Below are 17,585 nucleotides of genomic sequence, written 5' to 3'. Positions count from 1 at the left end.
TTGTGTATATCAACCTATGCATTTTTGAGAAGAGGGATTTAGAATGATACTGTACCCAAAGCATTTTCAGTTTAACTAAACCCCCTCTGCCCTGCACTGTTTCAAATTTGAGATCTCCCAGAGGCTATCCAGCAAGCAGACATCTAGCTGATTTCTGTTTTCTGTGATTTTTGTAACCTATAGAAACTTCATGTTCAGTTAGTGTTTTGAGAATTCAGTTAATACTTGTAATGATAGGTAAGCATTATTGTAGTCTTCAGGTAGCAGTTTTTTCTTCTGTAATTAGGCTATAGTCACGGTTGCTTTTAAGTAAACTGAATTGGTTAGAAAGCAATTTCTCTTTGTCAAATAGCAGAATGTGTGTGTGTATATATATGCGCTATGTAGCTACAAAAAACTTCCTTTCTTTTCCTTGCTAATTGCATAAAGAAGCGGCATCTGACAGAGAAACAATGTGAGGCTGTATTACATCTCTCTAAAATTGCCCTTCAAGTCAAGACAGCTTTAGTAAAATCATTACTTTTCTGTCTGAAGAAAAATGATTTTTTTTTTCCTTGCTCAAGCTTGCAAATCTTCATAGGATATCTTCCAAAAAGTTCATGAGCTGTAGTCTAGAAGGGATGGGTACACAGGTGACTGTTAGAGGTGTGGTTATGATTGGAGACTTGTTTTGCAGCATAGTAAATAGCTTGAGGCTTCAGCGTTTTTTAAAAAAAAACCCACCAAACAAACAACAACTGTTCTTGAATCATCTTCATACCTGTATTCCAGTACTTAATTGCATCGCTCCAACCATGCTGTGTATGTCTATCTGGTTATCATTTCACTGCTGATCATTGACTTCTTCCCTATCTTTTAAAGACTGAGGCTCACTTCATTTCTGAACTTAACAGCTGATCATCCTAATGTTCTCTGCTGGGTAGTTGAATTGTCTTTTGTCAGACTTTTTATTTGAGAGTACTAAATATCAGCTGGCTGGCTAATTGAGAAATGGAAACTGGTTTTGATGAATTGGGCAAAGCCCACTGGAATTGTCTGAGAAGATAGTTGTGCATTTTTCAGTGCACATATTTGAAATCAGCTTGTTAATTCTGAAAGCAAGTCTTTTTATTAATATAAGAACTGAAGATGCTGCAGTCATGGCTTCCTTTTAAACCAGTAAGTTATATGTTATAAAAAAAGTAGCTGATTTGTAGAGCTCCTATTTGAGTAAAACTGAAAGCATGGAAACAGTCAAGTTGCAGCTTCAAATTATAATGTGCATTAGAGTGCAATTTCTCTCTTTCTGTCCTTACTAAGTTCTGACAGTGTCGTGAGAAAGTGTTTGGCTAGTCTTATGCAGCATGTTGGGTTTGAAGGAAGACATGGCAACAAGCCAAGAAAGTGAAAATTAGCAAACAAGTATTGACATTTTAATACATTAAGCTACCCTGCAGGGTTGTGTGTTCACTAAATTTTAAACAATTGTTTTAAAAGTAGAGGAATGGGAAATGAAAATAGCACTAGCTCTTCTGACTCTTCGTTGAAGGATGTTATTATCGTATCCCAGTACATTCTAGCTGCTATGGTAACCAGTTAACTTACTGACAATCAGCAGATAAAGTTTAGACATCGTTATGTACATGAAGTACATTTTTAAAAAAATTATGTAAATTCTTCCATGTACATTTTCCACAGTATTAAGGGTTGTACTTTCTTTTGAAACTTAGATCAGCTGCATCCAAAAAGTATTAAATAAAACTTTTGAATACAGGTCATTTGCAGCATGTATACAAATTAGTTTAGATAAATCATGCATTGTCCTACAAACTAGTTATTTCTGGCTTATTGTAATATAGCTCCTGAATTTTTTCCAGCAGCATAATAAAATGGCTAATCAGGTGAATGGTAATGCGGTACAGTTAAAAGAAGAGGAAGAACCAATGGATACTTCCAGTGTAACTCACACAGAACACTACAAGACACTGATAGAGGCAGGCCTCCCACAGAAGGTGGCAGAGAGACTTGATGAAATATTTCAGACAGGTATAATATGCATTTCTTGTTTCTGACTGGTTATGAAAGTGAGGGCATACCATTTTCAAATTTTTATAGATTAAGGTTTAAAAATTCATTGTTTTTGATCTGTGTAGCTCTGAATGTTTTGCTACTTTGACTTCCCTAAAGGCAAATTGGGTTTGACATTGACTAATTACTTGACACATCCTTAGTGTTGTATGTGATATCTTAGTTGCTTTAGGGCACAGAGCACTAGTTTCTTTAGACGCTGTCAAATAAAGATGTATGTTTGAGCATACTAAACTGTACATTATTTTTTTTTCTTCAATCCGAATCATCATTTTGCTTTTACTTTTCTACTGTCAACTCCTCACAGTGGTTCTTAAACACTCAAAGGCTGGATAGGTGACTTAGTGAGGGAAGCAACTAGCTTGTCTTGCCTGGGACTACATTTGAATTGAGTCTGCCTGTGGATTTTTTGTTCTCTCTAGTTCTGAGTGGACAGTCTAATCCATGTTGGTTATTACACTGAAATGTTCAGTTTGACACTCACTGCCTTTCAACAAAGTTGAGGACTAAGCTATCTAGCAAATCGAGTAATACCTTGCTGGTAGCAAGTGGTCTCTGCAACTTCTAGAGAGGTTTCTTTATATACAAAGGTTTTTCTATTTTGTTTTTGTAACCCCCTTATTATTTTGTCCTATAGACAGAGGCTTCCTTTTCCTTTTTAGAGTGTGTTCTGTGAACAGATTTACAAGAAGCAGTAGAAATGCTTTCTGCGCTGATCTTGAATGCCTCGGTGGCAAGATGACAGTTTTTGTTGAAAAGAGTCAAAATTCCACTGATCAAGTGAAGGCAGTTCAAAAACAATACCTTACCAATCTTCAGTATGATACTCTGGCTCACGTGGATGATGTCTTTTGGAAGTCATTCACAGTGAGCTTTCATCAAGCCTTTACCAGCTTTTATTGGCTTTAGACACGCACTTTCTAACTGTGGGTCACAATGATGTGCACTTGATGGTTTGAGAGAAGGTGTAAATGCCTGGGCAGAGGAACTTGTGGGGCTCTAACATGTGTTGCAGTTAGGTTGTGTTGTGAGGAGTTCTCAAGGGATTTAAAAGCTTTTCAGCCCAGAACCTGACTACCTAGTATAATTCCACTGCATGAGTAACCTGAAAACATTTATTCACACTTCCTTAATGCCACTGAAGATGTTTGCATTGTGCAGGGGTTTGTCAGCGAAGCAAACTACTTTTGACACCCGAGCTAAATTTGGGGTTGAACTTTGGGATTTTTAATCTGCTGAGGTCTTATATGAAAGATACAGGTGCCTTCCAATATGCAGGATCACTTCTGAAATGTAGTCCTTGGGCTTGGCACTACTGTGCATTTTTGAAATCAAGTAGCAGTTAAATAATCTGTGTATTTTGGAGATGAAGCTGTTGCAAAGTGTGTGGAGTTCTTGGTATCTGTCCTAAATTTCATTGTGTAGCTTAAAAAGTGCAAATCTTAGTCTGTACTTCTCATGCTCCACAGCTTATGCAAGTGCATTACAAAAGGAAAGAAATCACCTGTAAAGATTCTTAAACAGAAAAAGTGCTTCAGAACTGGTCCAATGTTTCTTGGGGGAGTCTGTACCTGTAAAATTAACATTAGCCTTTTCGGGTACATAGCAGGGCTCGAAATAGTACCTTTTTGAATTCTGGCTCTTGAACTGCATAGAGCAACAAAATGAATAAAAAAGAAAAAAAAATATATTTTAGACGTACAGGTAGTCCACTGATTTTTGCTTTTTGAAGTTGGAGGAAAGAGTGAACAAACCATTCTACTTCCTAATATTTTGTGGGGTAGAGTTTCATAAGTATTTGATTGTCAGTTAGGTAGCTCTTTTTTCATGTACAATAGGATAACTGTAACGTTCACGTGTCAGCTTACTCTAGAACAGCTCCATTCAAGAGAAGGAAGTGTGAAACTTAAAATGAAAGACAAACAAACAAAATCCAAATTATTAGAAGTGAGCCAGAGTTCACTGTTTCAAATCCTGGTGTGTAATACTGCTTTTATGCAGCAGATTGGATTCCTGAATGTTAGAAAACTGTTACACATGGGGTATAATCTTGCACGTCAGTTAGTACTTAGGTATATACATTTTAATTTAACTTTTTTCATTGTTGTACTCATGTTCTTTCATATACTTGTGTAGGAATATGTAATTATATTAAATGTATAATTCTGTTGCTATGGAACATAACTTTTTGACTTTAAAAGCAAACTGCATAGTTCTTAGCTTGTATGAAATTCAATAGAAATCTGTAACTTCTTTATCTTTAACTTTTAGGGTTGGTAGCTTATGTCGATCTTGATGAAAGAGCAATTGATGCTCTTAGGGAATTTAATGAAGAAGGAGCCCTCTCTGTATTACAGCAGTTTAAAGAAAGTGACCTGTCGCATGTACAGGTAAGGTGAGAGCTCCAGGAGTGTGAGCACATAAGTATAAATAGTGTTCTGGCACTATTGGCAGGAGAGTTGTAACTTAGAAATTCATTGATGTTGCTGTATTCTAACATTTCAAACCCAAATCACAAGCCTGTTAAAAATTGCCTTAAATGTGTAGGTATTTGAGTGCAAAGCAAAAGCTTCCAGATAATAAAAATAAATGTGCTATTGAGAAAATAAGGTAAAAATACCACCTGGAATCTGACGATTTTTTCAGTCTGACAAGTTTGTTCAATTAATTGTTATATTTTTCTAAAGGATTCTTTTGCCGTTTTGTTTATTGCATTGGCTTGATATAGTGGCCTCACGGTATGGAGTGTAAGATTCGGTGGATTCCCAGGGCTTTTCATACGCACAATTGAATTATTTTGTAAATTGTATCTACAGAACAAAAGTGCATTTTTATGTGGAGTTATGAAGACCTACAGGCAAAGAGAGAAACAAGGCAGCAAAGTACAGGAATCAACGAAGGGACCAGATGAAGCAAAGATTAAGGTAAAATTTAGAAAATATTCATTATTCTGTACTACCTGATATATTACCTGTACACAGACTGAAGTAATTTTGGATGTACTTAAAAAGCATCAATATTACCTGGATAAGTATATTCACACTTGGCTTTAAAGAAATGTATGCGTGATAGAGATTCAAAGAGAGAGTGCTTGTTTGAAAAGCAGATCTTCCTGATTACACAATTGCCAAAATGCATGAACTTAATATTATGTAAGGTCTATGAAAACATTGATACCTATTTAAGAATTGTCTTAGTTGTCCTTTTATATTAAAGCTTTTACGCACTCATAAAATTACTTTGAGGCTGATTGGACATTTCGACAAGGTATTAGCATATTAAGAAGCATTTCTGTTGTGTAAAAACCTATGTACAGAGTGGGTGAAAAGAACTGCCTGATCTTCTGGAGTTCTTGGGGTACTACATATAAAGTGGAAAATAAGGGAAAAGAAAAACAAGTTCTTTCCAGTGACCTTGTAGTATAAAACAAATGTTGCTGTTTGTGGTGGTGGTTTTTTAAACCCCCAAAATAACACAGTTTTTTGCAGGTTCTGTCTGTCCATATATACCTTGTTATCAAACGTGGCAAGGAGCAGATAGGGAAATGCTTATCTTAGGACGCTTTTTTATTCTTTATATTTTAACCCACTATCCTCCCCCCCATAACTAATGTGATAAATTTTTTTCAGGCTTTGCTAGAGAGGACTGGTTACACTTTGGACGTAACTACTGGACAGAGGAAATATGGGGGCCCTCCTCCGGATACTGTATATTCTGGTGTTCAGCCTGGTATTGGAACAGAGGTTAGTATATACAGACCAATCTGTTATTTTGTATGTTTGTGCAAACTGATAAATAAGAAATAATTAAAAATATATATACAAGTGAAAGTTTAAAATATTGTAGAGGAAAGCATTCTTCTATGTTTGTGTGTCTTAATCGGTCTTTCTTACTCCTCTGTATTCTGCAAAAGACAGGATAATAGGTTGAGGGGGGAAAAGCAGGTGCCATATATTAGGAAAGGCTATGTAAAATTTCTTAAAATGTAAAATAGATCATTAAATTGTCAGACTTCATGGTCCACCCTAAAGCTTACGGTCCATCGCTTAAAAAGTGACCAATGTAGGTATTAGCTGTGTAGATACGTAAAAGTGTGACTCAAAGGTATTTGACTTTATTTACAACATAAAAGGAATTTAAGCGACAGTAGCAAGGTTTATTTTGTGCAATGTGCTGAAACTGAAAGAGGCTTGGATATTGTATAAAGATACTCACATAGAAAGTTTTGAAGAGGACAGCTGAGATTAGTAATTATTAAGGAATTGTTTATTTTCTTTTGTTTCAATCTATATGAAAACATCCTTGATGCTTGCATGGACTGGTAGTGAAACTACCACATTGAAAGAGTCCATGTAGCTTGTTTCCTTTTGTAAATTCTTGCATTTCTGCATTCAGAAAGGTGGCTTAGAAATTGTCTACCAACTCAGTGGTGTTGCCGGGGTGATTATGTGATGGTATAAAGTGTTATTTAATTGCACCATGCCTCACGGACATCAGGAAGCATTTCTTTACCAGGAGGGTGGCTGAGCCCTGGAACAGGCTTCCTAGAGAGGTGGTCAATGCCCCAAGCCTGTCAGTGTTTAAGAGGCATTTGGACAATCCCCTTAACAACATGCTTTAACTTGGTCAGCCCTGAATTGGTCAGGCAGTTGGACTAGATGATCGTTGTAGGTCCCTTCCAACTGAACTAGTCTATTCTATTTGTGACTGAAAATACTCGACTGATCTGAAGTATTTTGTCCTGTTGGTGATGGTTAGCCTCTTTAGGAAGTCACAGGAAAGCTGTAAAGTTGGTTGTGCTTTAATACTACTAAGAGTAAAATTTTATACTTTTAAGTTTCCTGATGCTTGGTAGAACGGGTAACTCGTGGAAACTCCCTTAAGATAAGAACATAAATACTTCTCTCATGAATCAGCATTAAAGGCTGTAGCAAAACCCAGCCAACTAGTTATAGAAACCATACCTCTACCAAATTAATTTATTGCTGGCATTTTGTAGGATTTACAGACTGATTACTGCTTTAAGACATGCTGCTTGGTTTGACTGGCTGAGATGCTGAACACCTTGCTGAATTTTATAGTTTATATATATATAGTTTATATATATATAGTTTATAATTTATTAAATTTAGTCTTTAGCTCTTGCTGTTGAGCTCTGAGGCATAGTAATCAACAGCTTAAACATGATCTTATGATTTGGTAGACTAGGCGGAGCATGTTTGAATATAAGTGACTGGAGATTATTGCGGCACCTTTTTTTCCTGGAATGAGGTGGGTGTTTGTTGTTGTTGTTTGGTTTTGTTCCCCCCCGCCTTAAGCTTTTGAGAACCACTTCTCTTTTGTCCTCAACACTTCTGGTTATATGGGAGTGTAAATGCCACTTTTCTAATATTGTGGGTAAAAAAAATGAAAAAACACAAGATGTATCCCTTTGGATTGTGGCAGTGAATCTTTTGTGTTTGAAACATTTAAATAATACTGAAGCTCTCATAACTTGTGCCAGCTCGGATATCTTGATGCCAGAGCTGTCACTGATGTCAGTAATGGCAAACTTCTGGTTTCTAAGGATACCCAAGTACTGAGGACTTTTTCTGATTTCGAGAAAGTACAAACTAAGGAAACCCCCCCCCCCCCCCCAAGATGTATCAGATCTTTCTACTGTAAATATTTTTACACCAACTAATTTGTCTTTTTAAAACATAAAGTGGAATTCATTACGTTAACTGTAGCTTTAACGCTCTTTCAATATGCACTTGAACATTGTACAGTAAAACTGAAGTATTGATAAATAATCTTACAGATGTTCAGTATGTTGAACATTCACAAATTGTCACAGGGAACATTTTGCTGAAAGCATTATGTGGGTGAAGCTGTCCAATGTATTTTTTCAAGTGGGTGGGCTTTAAGAGCAGCTGGACCTTTTGGGAATGTGATTCTGTAGTAAAGACAAAGTAGTTACAGCTGTGCGGAAGCTTGGAGGAGAAAATAATTGCAATTGGATTTGATATTAAACTTGAGTATTCGTTTTGTTTAAGGACTTGCTGCTCCAATGTAAAGCATTTTGCTTATAGTGAGGCCACATGATGTTGATACTTGGAGACATTTATGGGAGTGTTTATCAGATGAGAACAGAAGCAATTATTTGGGTGTTTCTTTCTCTCCTTACACTGGCTTTGTCATTTGCATCTGCAAACATTGGTAACTGCTTATCCTCAAGGGGCTTTTTTTTGTGCTCCTTTTGTTTTGCTTAAAATTTCTAAGATCTCTTTTCTCTGCTTTTTCTTACCTCCTGTTACACCAGCTGTTCTTAAAGATGATCGGAAGGTTTTTAAAGATTCCCCCCCAAAGGACAAAGTCTATTCAGTAAGCACATCAGGAAATTCAAGGTCATGATTGAACCCATGCATCTTGCTAACAAGCTATGAGCAAACTTCAGTTTGGTTATGAAAATTCTTGAGCTCTGTATTTCCTCGCTTACCTGTTCTGCAAGGTTTTGGTCCCTAGCAGGTTGTTTTGTAGTTTATTCTAAACACTTTGAATACTCTCAATCACACTGTTGTGACTAGTCTTTGATACAGGAGTTCTTTTGGAGATTCTTCTATAAGCCACCAGATTAGATGTAAGAAAACGGCCAACTTCTTGAACATCTTTCAGTTTATAGATTATTTTTGTATCCTTTGAGATGCTGAAGCTTTTGTGTATACCATCAAGAAGATGCTTAGAAGCATCACAGTAAGGATGATTTCTAAGGGAAGTATTCATATTCCATGAAGAAAAATAAATTCCTTGGTGGGAGGAAATAATTAGAATGGGTCCTTGAACTGAAAGATTTGCTTAGGTATGCTTGCTGTGTGCTAATTGTAGTTTATCATTTTACTAAAGTGTATACACAAGCAATGCTGAAAAAAGAAGGTTTTTTGTATTCTTAAATCCCATTTATTTACACAAAACTACTTTGAGTTGTCTTATTGTGGTTGAAAATAAACCAGCTGTTCAGCAGCATTGGAAGACACATAGACAGTAGTAACTTCTACATAGCAATTTCAGTAACTTTTGAAATTAAGTGTAGACAAGACAAGAAAAGAAAATGTTATAAATATTTCACTAAATTCAGTCACAGCAAGGAGGAGTTTGTTTAAGTGTATAAGGAACAAAAAGGAATTTTAGTCATAAGTCCACTACTATAGTCAGAGATGATGAAGCTTTCATGCAAACAAAACAAGCATTCAGTGTTTCAGTTGGATAATGCTGGATGGTAAATCCATCGTATCTGTAGTGTCTGCATTTGTGGGTAATACCTAATGAGGTTGAGCTGTATATTTTTCACTCCTGATCTTCAGTCTGCTGACTGAGGAGCTTTTGGTTGTTAAATTCAGGAAAACTGAAGGATCATTCTAATTTTTTTTTCTTTAGAGGAGGGTAAAAAAAAATAATCTGACATTCATATGGCCTGACCAGACTAATGTTACACCAAAAGTTAAGGAGGTGACTGATGTGGTATTTGACTTCCATCCTTCACCTTTTGGTGTAAATGAATATAATACTATTTAAGATGTGGTTTGAAGAACAGGAGGCTTCATTGGTAACTGTAAAATACCAGCCCTTTACCCCACTATAATAGGGATAGGGGGAAAGCATTTTTCAAAATTAGCACAGTACAACTAGTGTGAAGAGAGTAATGAACTTAAGTTTGTACTGATTGCTGGATTGGTTTCAGTTTTACTGAGGGTCTCCAGATAAAGTAAGTCCTACTCCTAAAGTTTTGAGAGACTTCTATTTCAGTGTTTTTCAGTGATGTGAAATAAAAACTTGAAAATTCTGTAAATAGATTATTTGACCATAATGCTAAGATGATGTGCAAGGTTAGAGATCTATATAACAGCTTAGACTGTGTAAAATGGAGGAATTGCTACATGTCCTTTTCAGAGCTGAAATTTATTGGATAAGTATATGGTAAACATCTTTGAATGTTATCAAAAATGCAGAATTACTTTTAGCTCTGTGAATGGTAAGTTGGTATTGCATCTGCTCCTCTGTGGGTGCCTGGTCAGAATTTGTAACAAAAAGTCAGAGAAGGGTTGTGAGGCTAACTTGCAATCTGGAGAATGTTATGTTATTGGAGATGTTGGGGCAATTTAAACTGCTTTTGTCCATAATAAATTGAATGAGAAGAATCAGATACTGTAATAACTCTAACTTAAGAAGCAACGGTATGATAAACTCATCAGGAGTTGAACTAGACAAAGCTTGTGCTGGATTTAGTACACAAATGGAATGTTGCTTTTGTACTGGAAGAACTGTGGGGGTTCAAAGGTTTTTGCACTGTGCCAGAATTTTTTTCCACTTCCATATTTTTTTAATGAAGATTGTAGATTTGGATGAGATGAAGCAGTCATGTGGCCTACATTAATTAACACTTAAATCTGGTATTTAGGAAAGATTGACTGCAAAGCACATGAAGAGCACTATTAAAAGGAGAAAGGTTTTGAAGAAGCTCTTGCAACACTGCAGTACACTTCTGTTAGCATGTGATGACAACAGAAGAGGCTCAGTTGTTGAAATAACTGGAGGACGCATCATCTAGAGTGCAGAAGTGGATTGCACCCCTCAATAATGCTCTGTAAAGTTATTCAGGAAACTGAAATTGAATTTTTTCCTAGTTAAGACTTTCATAATTAATCTTCTAAAACAGTAATGAGGAAGTAGTAAAAGGGACTATTTTGTACAGGTCTTTTAGGAAGCAAAACTGGGAAAAGTAAGTCTAATGGTCAGTGATCCCAACAAAAGCCCAGAAGTGATGCAGTTGCATCCTACTTAGACAAGATCTCTTATATTGTTTCACTGATGATGGCAGTTTCCAAATTTTTTCCACAGTACTCTTGTTGTGGAACTAAAAAATGAAACAAGACATCTGATATTTACATTCTTTGGTATTTCAACAACTTTATTCAAGCTTATCAACATATCTAAAAAAAGTTATTAGAGGTGTTTTTTCTGACCCTTGCAAGATGTTCACCTGGTGTTTGTCATGTCTAGTATTGATCTTGTAGTTCATTAACATATTAAGTTTACAGGCTCAAAGCAAATTCACTTAGATGTGAATTACTCCCACAGAGTTATCTAGTCCTTCCGTTGTAAATGGAAGTTACTCTAGAATATAGGTCAGATACGAATGTATTCAAATTAAATCCTTAATTCTGTTTCTCATACTAGCTCCTAGAGTGTATTACCTGAACTGAACTGTAGTAGCAGTCTTGTGGAATTGTCAGTGTTCTGAAGTTTGTAGAAAGTGAGCCGAACAGACTGGAAAGAAAAGAGGAAACAGAAGCTTTCAGGATGGTAAATCTTTGGTAAATAGCTGGAAAAACAGACTTTGTCTGGATTAGGGCTTTTTCTTTTTCTCAAGTCTTTTGTTCTGGTGTGTCACCTTCAGTTTCTGCTGGAAACAGTGGCATCTGAAACAAAGAATTTAACGTGGACTTTTTACATTTGAGTGACTTAAAAACAGTTACGGTTTGTGGAGACTTCAGCTGACAGTTTCATTGTCTTAGTAGCAAGTTGGAGTTCCTGTCTTGTGCACTTCCATGATAGTATCAGTTGTTTGTCTTTAAAAACTGTGCATGGGTTTTGGGATGAAATGTTCTAGGTAATGACAATGGAAATACCTATCTGTAGGGATTTCTAAGCTTTTCAGGGAGACGGGGAGCCTGTTGGCTCTGCCATTAGATTTTCACTCAGTATGATAAATCTGTTCCTTTTTTTTTCCCCGTAACAGCAAATAAGTCATGGTCAGTTGGCATTCACACAGAGAGGCTAAGCTAAGTGAAAGAAATGTTCTGGAAACTGAATTTCGGGAATATCTGTATAACAAGAAACATCTAGCTTTCCTTTGGGGGAAAATAATTTGTTCCACATTTTTTAAATCAGAGTCATCACGCTCTCCTCATGGGTTTGTTCATATCAATGCTTACATGGGCATTCTGAGTGTCTTCAGTTTTGGAATTACCTGCTAAGCTTTTAGTACCAGATATCACTCTGGCAAGACCTTGCCCAGATGGAAAAGGTTGACTTCTCCTAGCTTTTTTTACTACAAAAAATATTTGTAGTTAAAATAAATAGAATTTGATCTTAATGGATGTTTGGAATGTTTTGCTTGTATTAGCAATTCAGAGATTTTGAGAATTCAGGGGAGAGCTGCAGTGATGAAACAATTTGGGGGGGCTGAAACTTTCTAGGGAGACCTCGGCTGAAGAGATTAAACTCCTTAACAAAACTTTACCAAAGTTTATTGTCATCGCTCTATGTAAGGAACAAAAACATGAGGACTCCAGATTTTCTCAGACAAATATTAAAACATTCAGTTGGTGGAAGCTGAAACAAATCCAGACTAGAAATAAGATTACAGTTTATATTAAAAGTGGAAAATATGCATCAGGCAATTTAAGGATTTTTGTAGATTTTTTTTTTCCCCAGTCCCTGTAGCTTTCTAATGAAGATTGGGCTACAGAATGCTTTGAAATTACAGCAAGAGCAAGGATGTGCTTGGCCTGCTTTAATATAGGATACCCAACTACATAGTGTGTAAGGTCTTTGTTTTTAATTGCCAAAATTATAACCAGGTAAGAATACTTTACTACTTCAGTGGTGGAAATTTACCACCTCTTCATTATAAATAGCAAAACCAGGTTTTCCATATGTAAAACTTAGTACTAACAGTGGGAGGTTTAGACGACTTGGTAGGATATACAATAATGTTGGCTGCAGTGATGGCTACAGTGTTTCTGCTGTGATGGTTTATTGTGCAATATACTTCCTTTCCCAGGAACTTTCAAGTATTAAAAGTAAGTTTGGATTTCTGAAAAAACTTTGTTTAAGTGTCCTCTTCCTTTTTAGGTTTTTGTTGGTAAGATTCCCCGAGACCTGTATGAAGATGAATTGGTACCACTCTTTGAGAAAGCTGGCCCAATTTGGGATCTGCGCCTCATGATGGATCCTCTTTCTGGTCAAAACAGAGGTTACGCTTTCATTACCTTTTGTAGTAAAGATGCAGCACAAGAAGCAGTCAAACTGGTGAGTAACTTATTTTTAGAGTGTACAAGATAATATAAACAGTAAGCATGTTGGTAATCTCTTAGATAATGAAGTCTTTGAAGTGTTTCATTAAAGCATCCATTGACAGATTCAAAATTTTACTTTCTTAAAAATTGCCTTCAGGTTTGATTTAATATATAAAAAGTAATGTTCTACTTTTAGGACCGTAGTCTGCTATAGCCTACTGCAGTCTGCTAGAGTACTTGGGTGATTATAGTAAGAGGTTTCTTGATTACAGCTGGAAAATACATTCTTTAAGCTTCACTGCATTTAAGTTTTATCACCCTTCCTACTATAAACAGCAAATTAGAGATGCCTTGTTTTGCTGCCGTGGAGGAGGTCTCTGACTTTGTGCTCTTTATGGTTCACAGTGGCCTTTAGTTCTTTCCAATGGCAGTCATGCAGTCAGCTCACTACATGGAAACCTGACTTGGCCTGCATCTAGACGGTTTGGCAAAGGACACGGAGCAATCTCTAGAGAGTGAAAATGAGAGACAGCAGTCTGATTGGGGCCCTGGTTCATTTGGCCTTGCCTCTGCCTGAGAGGAGGAAGTAGAATTAGGCAGATCAATGTGTATCTCCTAAGGTTTTGGATATGGCTGTGAAATACTGCTTGTACTTTGAACCAAAACAGATGAAATGCTTTATCTCATTTGCCTTAGCAGAATTCAGCTGATCCTCTATGAAGAAGGGGGGGAAACCCTAAACATCTAGTTAAGCTGGGGGGGAACCCCACCGAAACCTAGAGAAACTTAAGAAGTGATTCTGTTGCATTGTAAAGGCTTCAGAAGGAGTCATTGCTCTAAATGTTCCAGTGTTTGTCCCTTAAATATTTTCATGTATTTAGAAACAGTTGCAGTTATGTTAGGCTCTTCCAGGACTGGGAATTGCATGTCCCTGCTTAGGCTGTCTTTCCTTTCTAGAACCTACTTGGATGTTTATTGAAGGAGATGCACAAAATATGTTTTTGCAATTGATTGCTTCTGGGTTTCAGTGTTTGAAGATGGTGGAAATTGTTGTGAAACTTTTTTCTTTTTTTGACCAAGTTGAAGGTGCTCAGAGTTGTTACTTTAAATTTTTACTAATTGAGGGAGATGAAAGGGAAGATGCTGAAGTGACAGGAGATAGAGCAAGCGATGTGCCACTGATGGAAGACTGGCCTCCATACCCTAGATATTGCACCAAATAAGTGAATTTGTGTGAATACATTCCTTAAGTCCTGTATCTGGATTCCCTTCCCCCTACCTCCTCCACCCTACCACTATCCAGTAATGGGGCCAGGCTTTTATTTAGGTAAAATATTTTCCACAGACTACTGGGGGAAAGGAAAATGGAGCAGACACATGCTGAATTTTGGAGCTAATTAAACCTCGATAGCAAAGTGAGGTTCTTTCAGAAAATAAACTTGAAATTTTGAAGCCTTGGTTTCTTTACACGAGGTGGGCCTTCTGCTTGTGTTTGCAGGATAGCCTGTGGTACCTTAACGTTGTTCTAGTTTTTGAATATGAAGAAGGTTACTGAAGGTATTGCTCTGTCATCTGTATGGCTACGTCTCAGCTAGGGTAAAAATGGCTGAAAACTTGCTTTTAAAGAATTGGATGAGATTTTCAGAAGCTGGCTGATGATCAAACATCCATCCTCTTAGGTTGTGTTTGAAAATCCTACCCAAAACAAAAATGATGTCTATCTTGAATTCTTTTTTTTTTTTTTTTTTTTTCCTGTAAAAGGTTGAACTCTTGTACCTTTAAAGACCTATCGGGAGTTGGTACTCAGAGTAATCCAACTGTGGGCACAAGCATGAAGCAGTGGGCTAAATTTTTTTTTTTTAATGGGAGGTTTTAAAACTTACCAGTAAAATTTATAGAGTCCTAGCATTTACAAGGTCCAAAAAATCCCTGCGTTGGGGGTGGGGGGAACAAGGTCACACACTGATTTAGACTTCCAAGTATCTCACAGCAAATATGCTCAGTGTTTAAAAGTTACCAAAGTGAAGTGAGAGAACTCATAGTATCTATAATGCTATGTATTTGCTTATTAATAACAGCAGCAATGACTGACATTGAGTCGTAGCACAGGAAGCAGTTACCAATTGTCTAGAAAGATCTTTCCACTCTGAGACAAATAGTAGGTGAATGAATTCACCCCATGCAATTTATATCTGTTACATGTTGTTCCTTGTACATCAGTTTCTTTGTAGCTTTCTATTCAGCAGAACTTCCGAAATTTCTATGGAAAACCGAAGCTCGGCGATGTTCTTCCAAGTGAATGCTGACCCAAATACTGCAGTTCTAGTAATTCTCTTGCAATGTGAATTCAATATGCTATGTATAAAAATAGTAGATCATGAAGAAAATATCCACAAAATCATAAAATCAGCTCTTTTTATCCATATTATTGTGGATAAAGTAAATGAATGGCTTTTTATTTTCTCAGTGTGACAACTATGAAATCCGTCCTGGGAAGCACCTTGGAGTATGCATCTCCGTGGCAAACAACAGGTTATTTGTTGGGTCAATTCCAAAGAACAAGACTAAGGAAAACATATTGGAAGAGTTCAGTAAAGTCACAGGTAAGACCTTCTTAACGAGTTTGTCACACTGATCCCAAAATACCATTCAGTGTTTTGTAGGTCTAGTTATTTGGCAGATGCGTTCAGCTATCATTTAAACTATTTCCAAGTTTGTTTCTAGTAGAAATTTTATATATCAAATATATTTTATGGTGGAGTGTAAAGGGACTAGTGTCTGTTTTACTGATTGTTAAATGAAAGATGTTGTAGGTTTACAATTTGAGATGGAAACAGCACAAATGAACTCAGAAAAAAAAAGTGAAGGTCCTAATTATGTTACCTGTTGTAGCTTCCTGTTGAAGGCTCTGTATTTGTAACTGGTTCTACAGTAGATTCTGCTTTCACAACTGAGAAGTTTTTGGGGAGCCTCAAACAAATGTATTGTTGAGGAACGATGGGGAGGAGGGAATACTAACTCAATTTAGAGGGAATGTTATTGTAGAAATAATGACATTAATTTCTGTTCCAGTTCTTCAGTGTTGTTCCCCAGTATATGCAGCATGTAGGAACAAAAGAAGTCAGCTCATCACTGGAATGGTGCTTCTGCTTTAAATAAGAGATTGAAGTCTTGATTGCCTGCTCTTGTTCCTGTAGGAGAGTTTTAACCTACTGCTTCTTTTTTAGGATTGCTATTTATAAGTACTTCAGGGAAATGGTGAAAACAGAAGGTGAATATTCATTTAGTTCTCTCCTCTTTTTGGAGAGATGTGGAAGAAATTCTTTCCAGCTTCTCCTGGAGGTGGGGAGATGCCACGTATTAATGCTGACTGCTTTTCAAATATGCAAAAATGGTAAAACAAAATATAGGAAACTTACACTGTGTGAACTGTTCAGGTTGATGTTTTGCAGGGCGTAATTGTGAGGTAAGTTTGTTCTGAAGAATTTCACTTGCTAGGTGACCTGTTTCTGGGTAAATTGGATGAATATCTGTTATTTGTTTTGCTTTTCTTGTGCTCCCTTCTCCCCCTTTCAGGTGTTAAATTCAAAGGCTGTGTATTACAAAAAACAAGTGAAGGCATTTTAGAGTACACTCTAGATTTTTTTTTTTTCCCTCCTTCCTTTTGAAGCTTAATACTAAAGACCTGTTTTTCAGAGGGTTTGGTGGATGTAATCTTGTATCATCAACCTGATGATAAAAAGAAGAATCGAGGATTCTGCTTCTTGGAATATGAGGATCACAAGTCAGCAGCACAAGCTCGCCGCCGCCTGATGAGTGGGAAAGTAAAAGTCTGGGGAAATGTTGTGACAGTGGAGTGGGCTGATCCGGTAGAGGAACCTGATCCAGAAGTCATGGCAAAGGTAAGTAAAAACTTAACTGGATGCTCTTGTGCTTTGGGAGGAATTTCTTTATGCCATAGCGACAAAGATTTGTTCCAGCTGAGCAATGCTAGTTTTGAGGCACGAAAAGCAGTTAGAGGGCATTTTCGTAGTAAGCCATGCAAACTGGTGTGGTCTGAGCATTGCAGATTAGTTGCCTGTGTAACATGTTAGGAACATGCTGTTGTAACTGACCATTCACATTTAAACTAGTAGTGTACAGGATTGTCCTACTGGATTGGCATGTCAGTCTGTTCATTATCTGCTTCTGTTGATAATGAATACTAGATGGGTGTTTTGTAAAACTAGTTTCCAGACTGAGGTGAAGGTGAAGTTCAGCGTAGGGAATGACGTGCTCTTTATCCTTGTGTTTTGGGATAACTCTTTGCTGCTCTTGAGGTCTACTACTAAAATTTTACTGGGATTTGTAGTATCCCAGAAGCAGAAAATCTAAGTTGGATATTCTTCTGGTCATGGAAGGGAACTGTGGAAGGAGAGAAGTTGTAGGAACTTCATACAGGTAACTACAAGCTCGCTCGCT

At 36.9% G+C, this 17,585-nt stretch overlaps 1 protein-coding gene across 1 annotated transcript in view; it reads left to right on the top strand.

The window, feature by feature from the left end:
* The first annotated feature begins 1,857 nt into the window (after positions 1-1,857).
* Positions 1,858-17,585, top strand: part of HNRNPR (heterogeneous nuclear ribonucleoprotein R) — a 23,303-nt gene continuing 7,575 nt past the window's right edge. The window contains exons 1-7 of the mRNA XM_009286642.1: positions 1,858-2,025; positions 4,339-4,457; positions 4,884-4,991; positions 5,697-5,810; positions 12,961-13,137; positions 15,592-15,727; positions 16,821-17,026. Coding sequence (XP_009284917.1) covers positions 1,869-2,025; positions 4,339-4,457; positions 4,884-4,991; positions 5,697-5,810; positions 12,961-13,137; positions 15,592-15,727; positions 16,821-17,026 — 1,017 coding nt within the window. The 5' untranslated portion in view covers positions 1,858-1,868. The remainder of the gene's footprint in view (positions 2,026-4,338; positions 4,458-4,883; positions 4,992-5,696; positions 5,811-12,960; positions 13,138-15,591; positions 15,728-16,820; positions 17,027-17,585) is intronic.

This window comes from Aptenodytes forsteri, unplaced genomic scaffold (assembly GCF_000699145.1).
Source record: "Aptenodytes forsteri isolate BGI_AS27 unplaced genomic scaffold, ASM69914v1 Scaffold40, whole genome shotgun sequence".
NCBI classification, from domain to species: domain Eukaryota; kingdom Metazoa; phylum Chordata; class Aves; order Sphenisciformes; family Spheniscidae; genus Aptenodytes; species Aptenodytes forsteri.
Note: the sequence above shows the minus strand (reverse complement) of the source record. Positions and strands in the feature narration are given on the sequence as shown.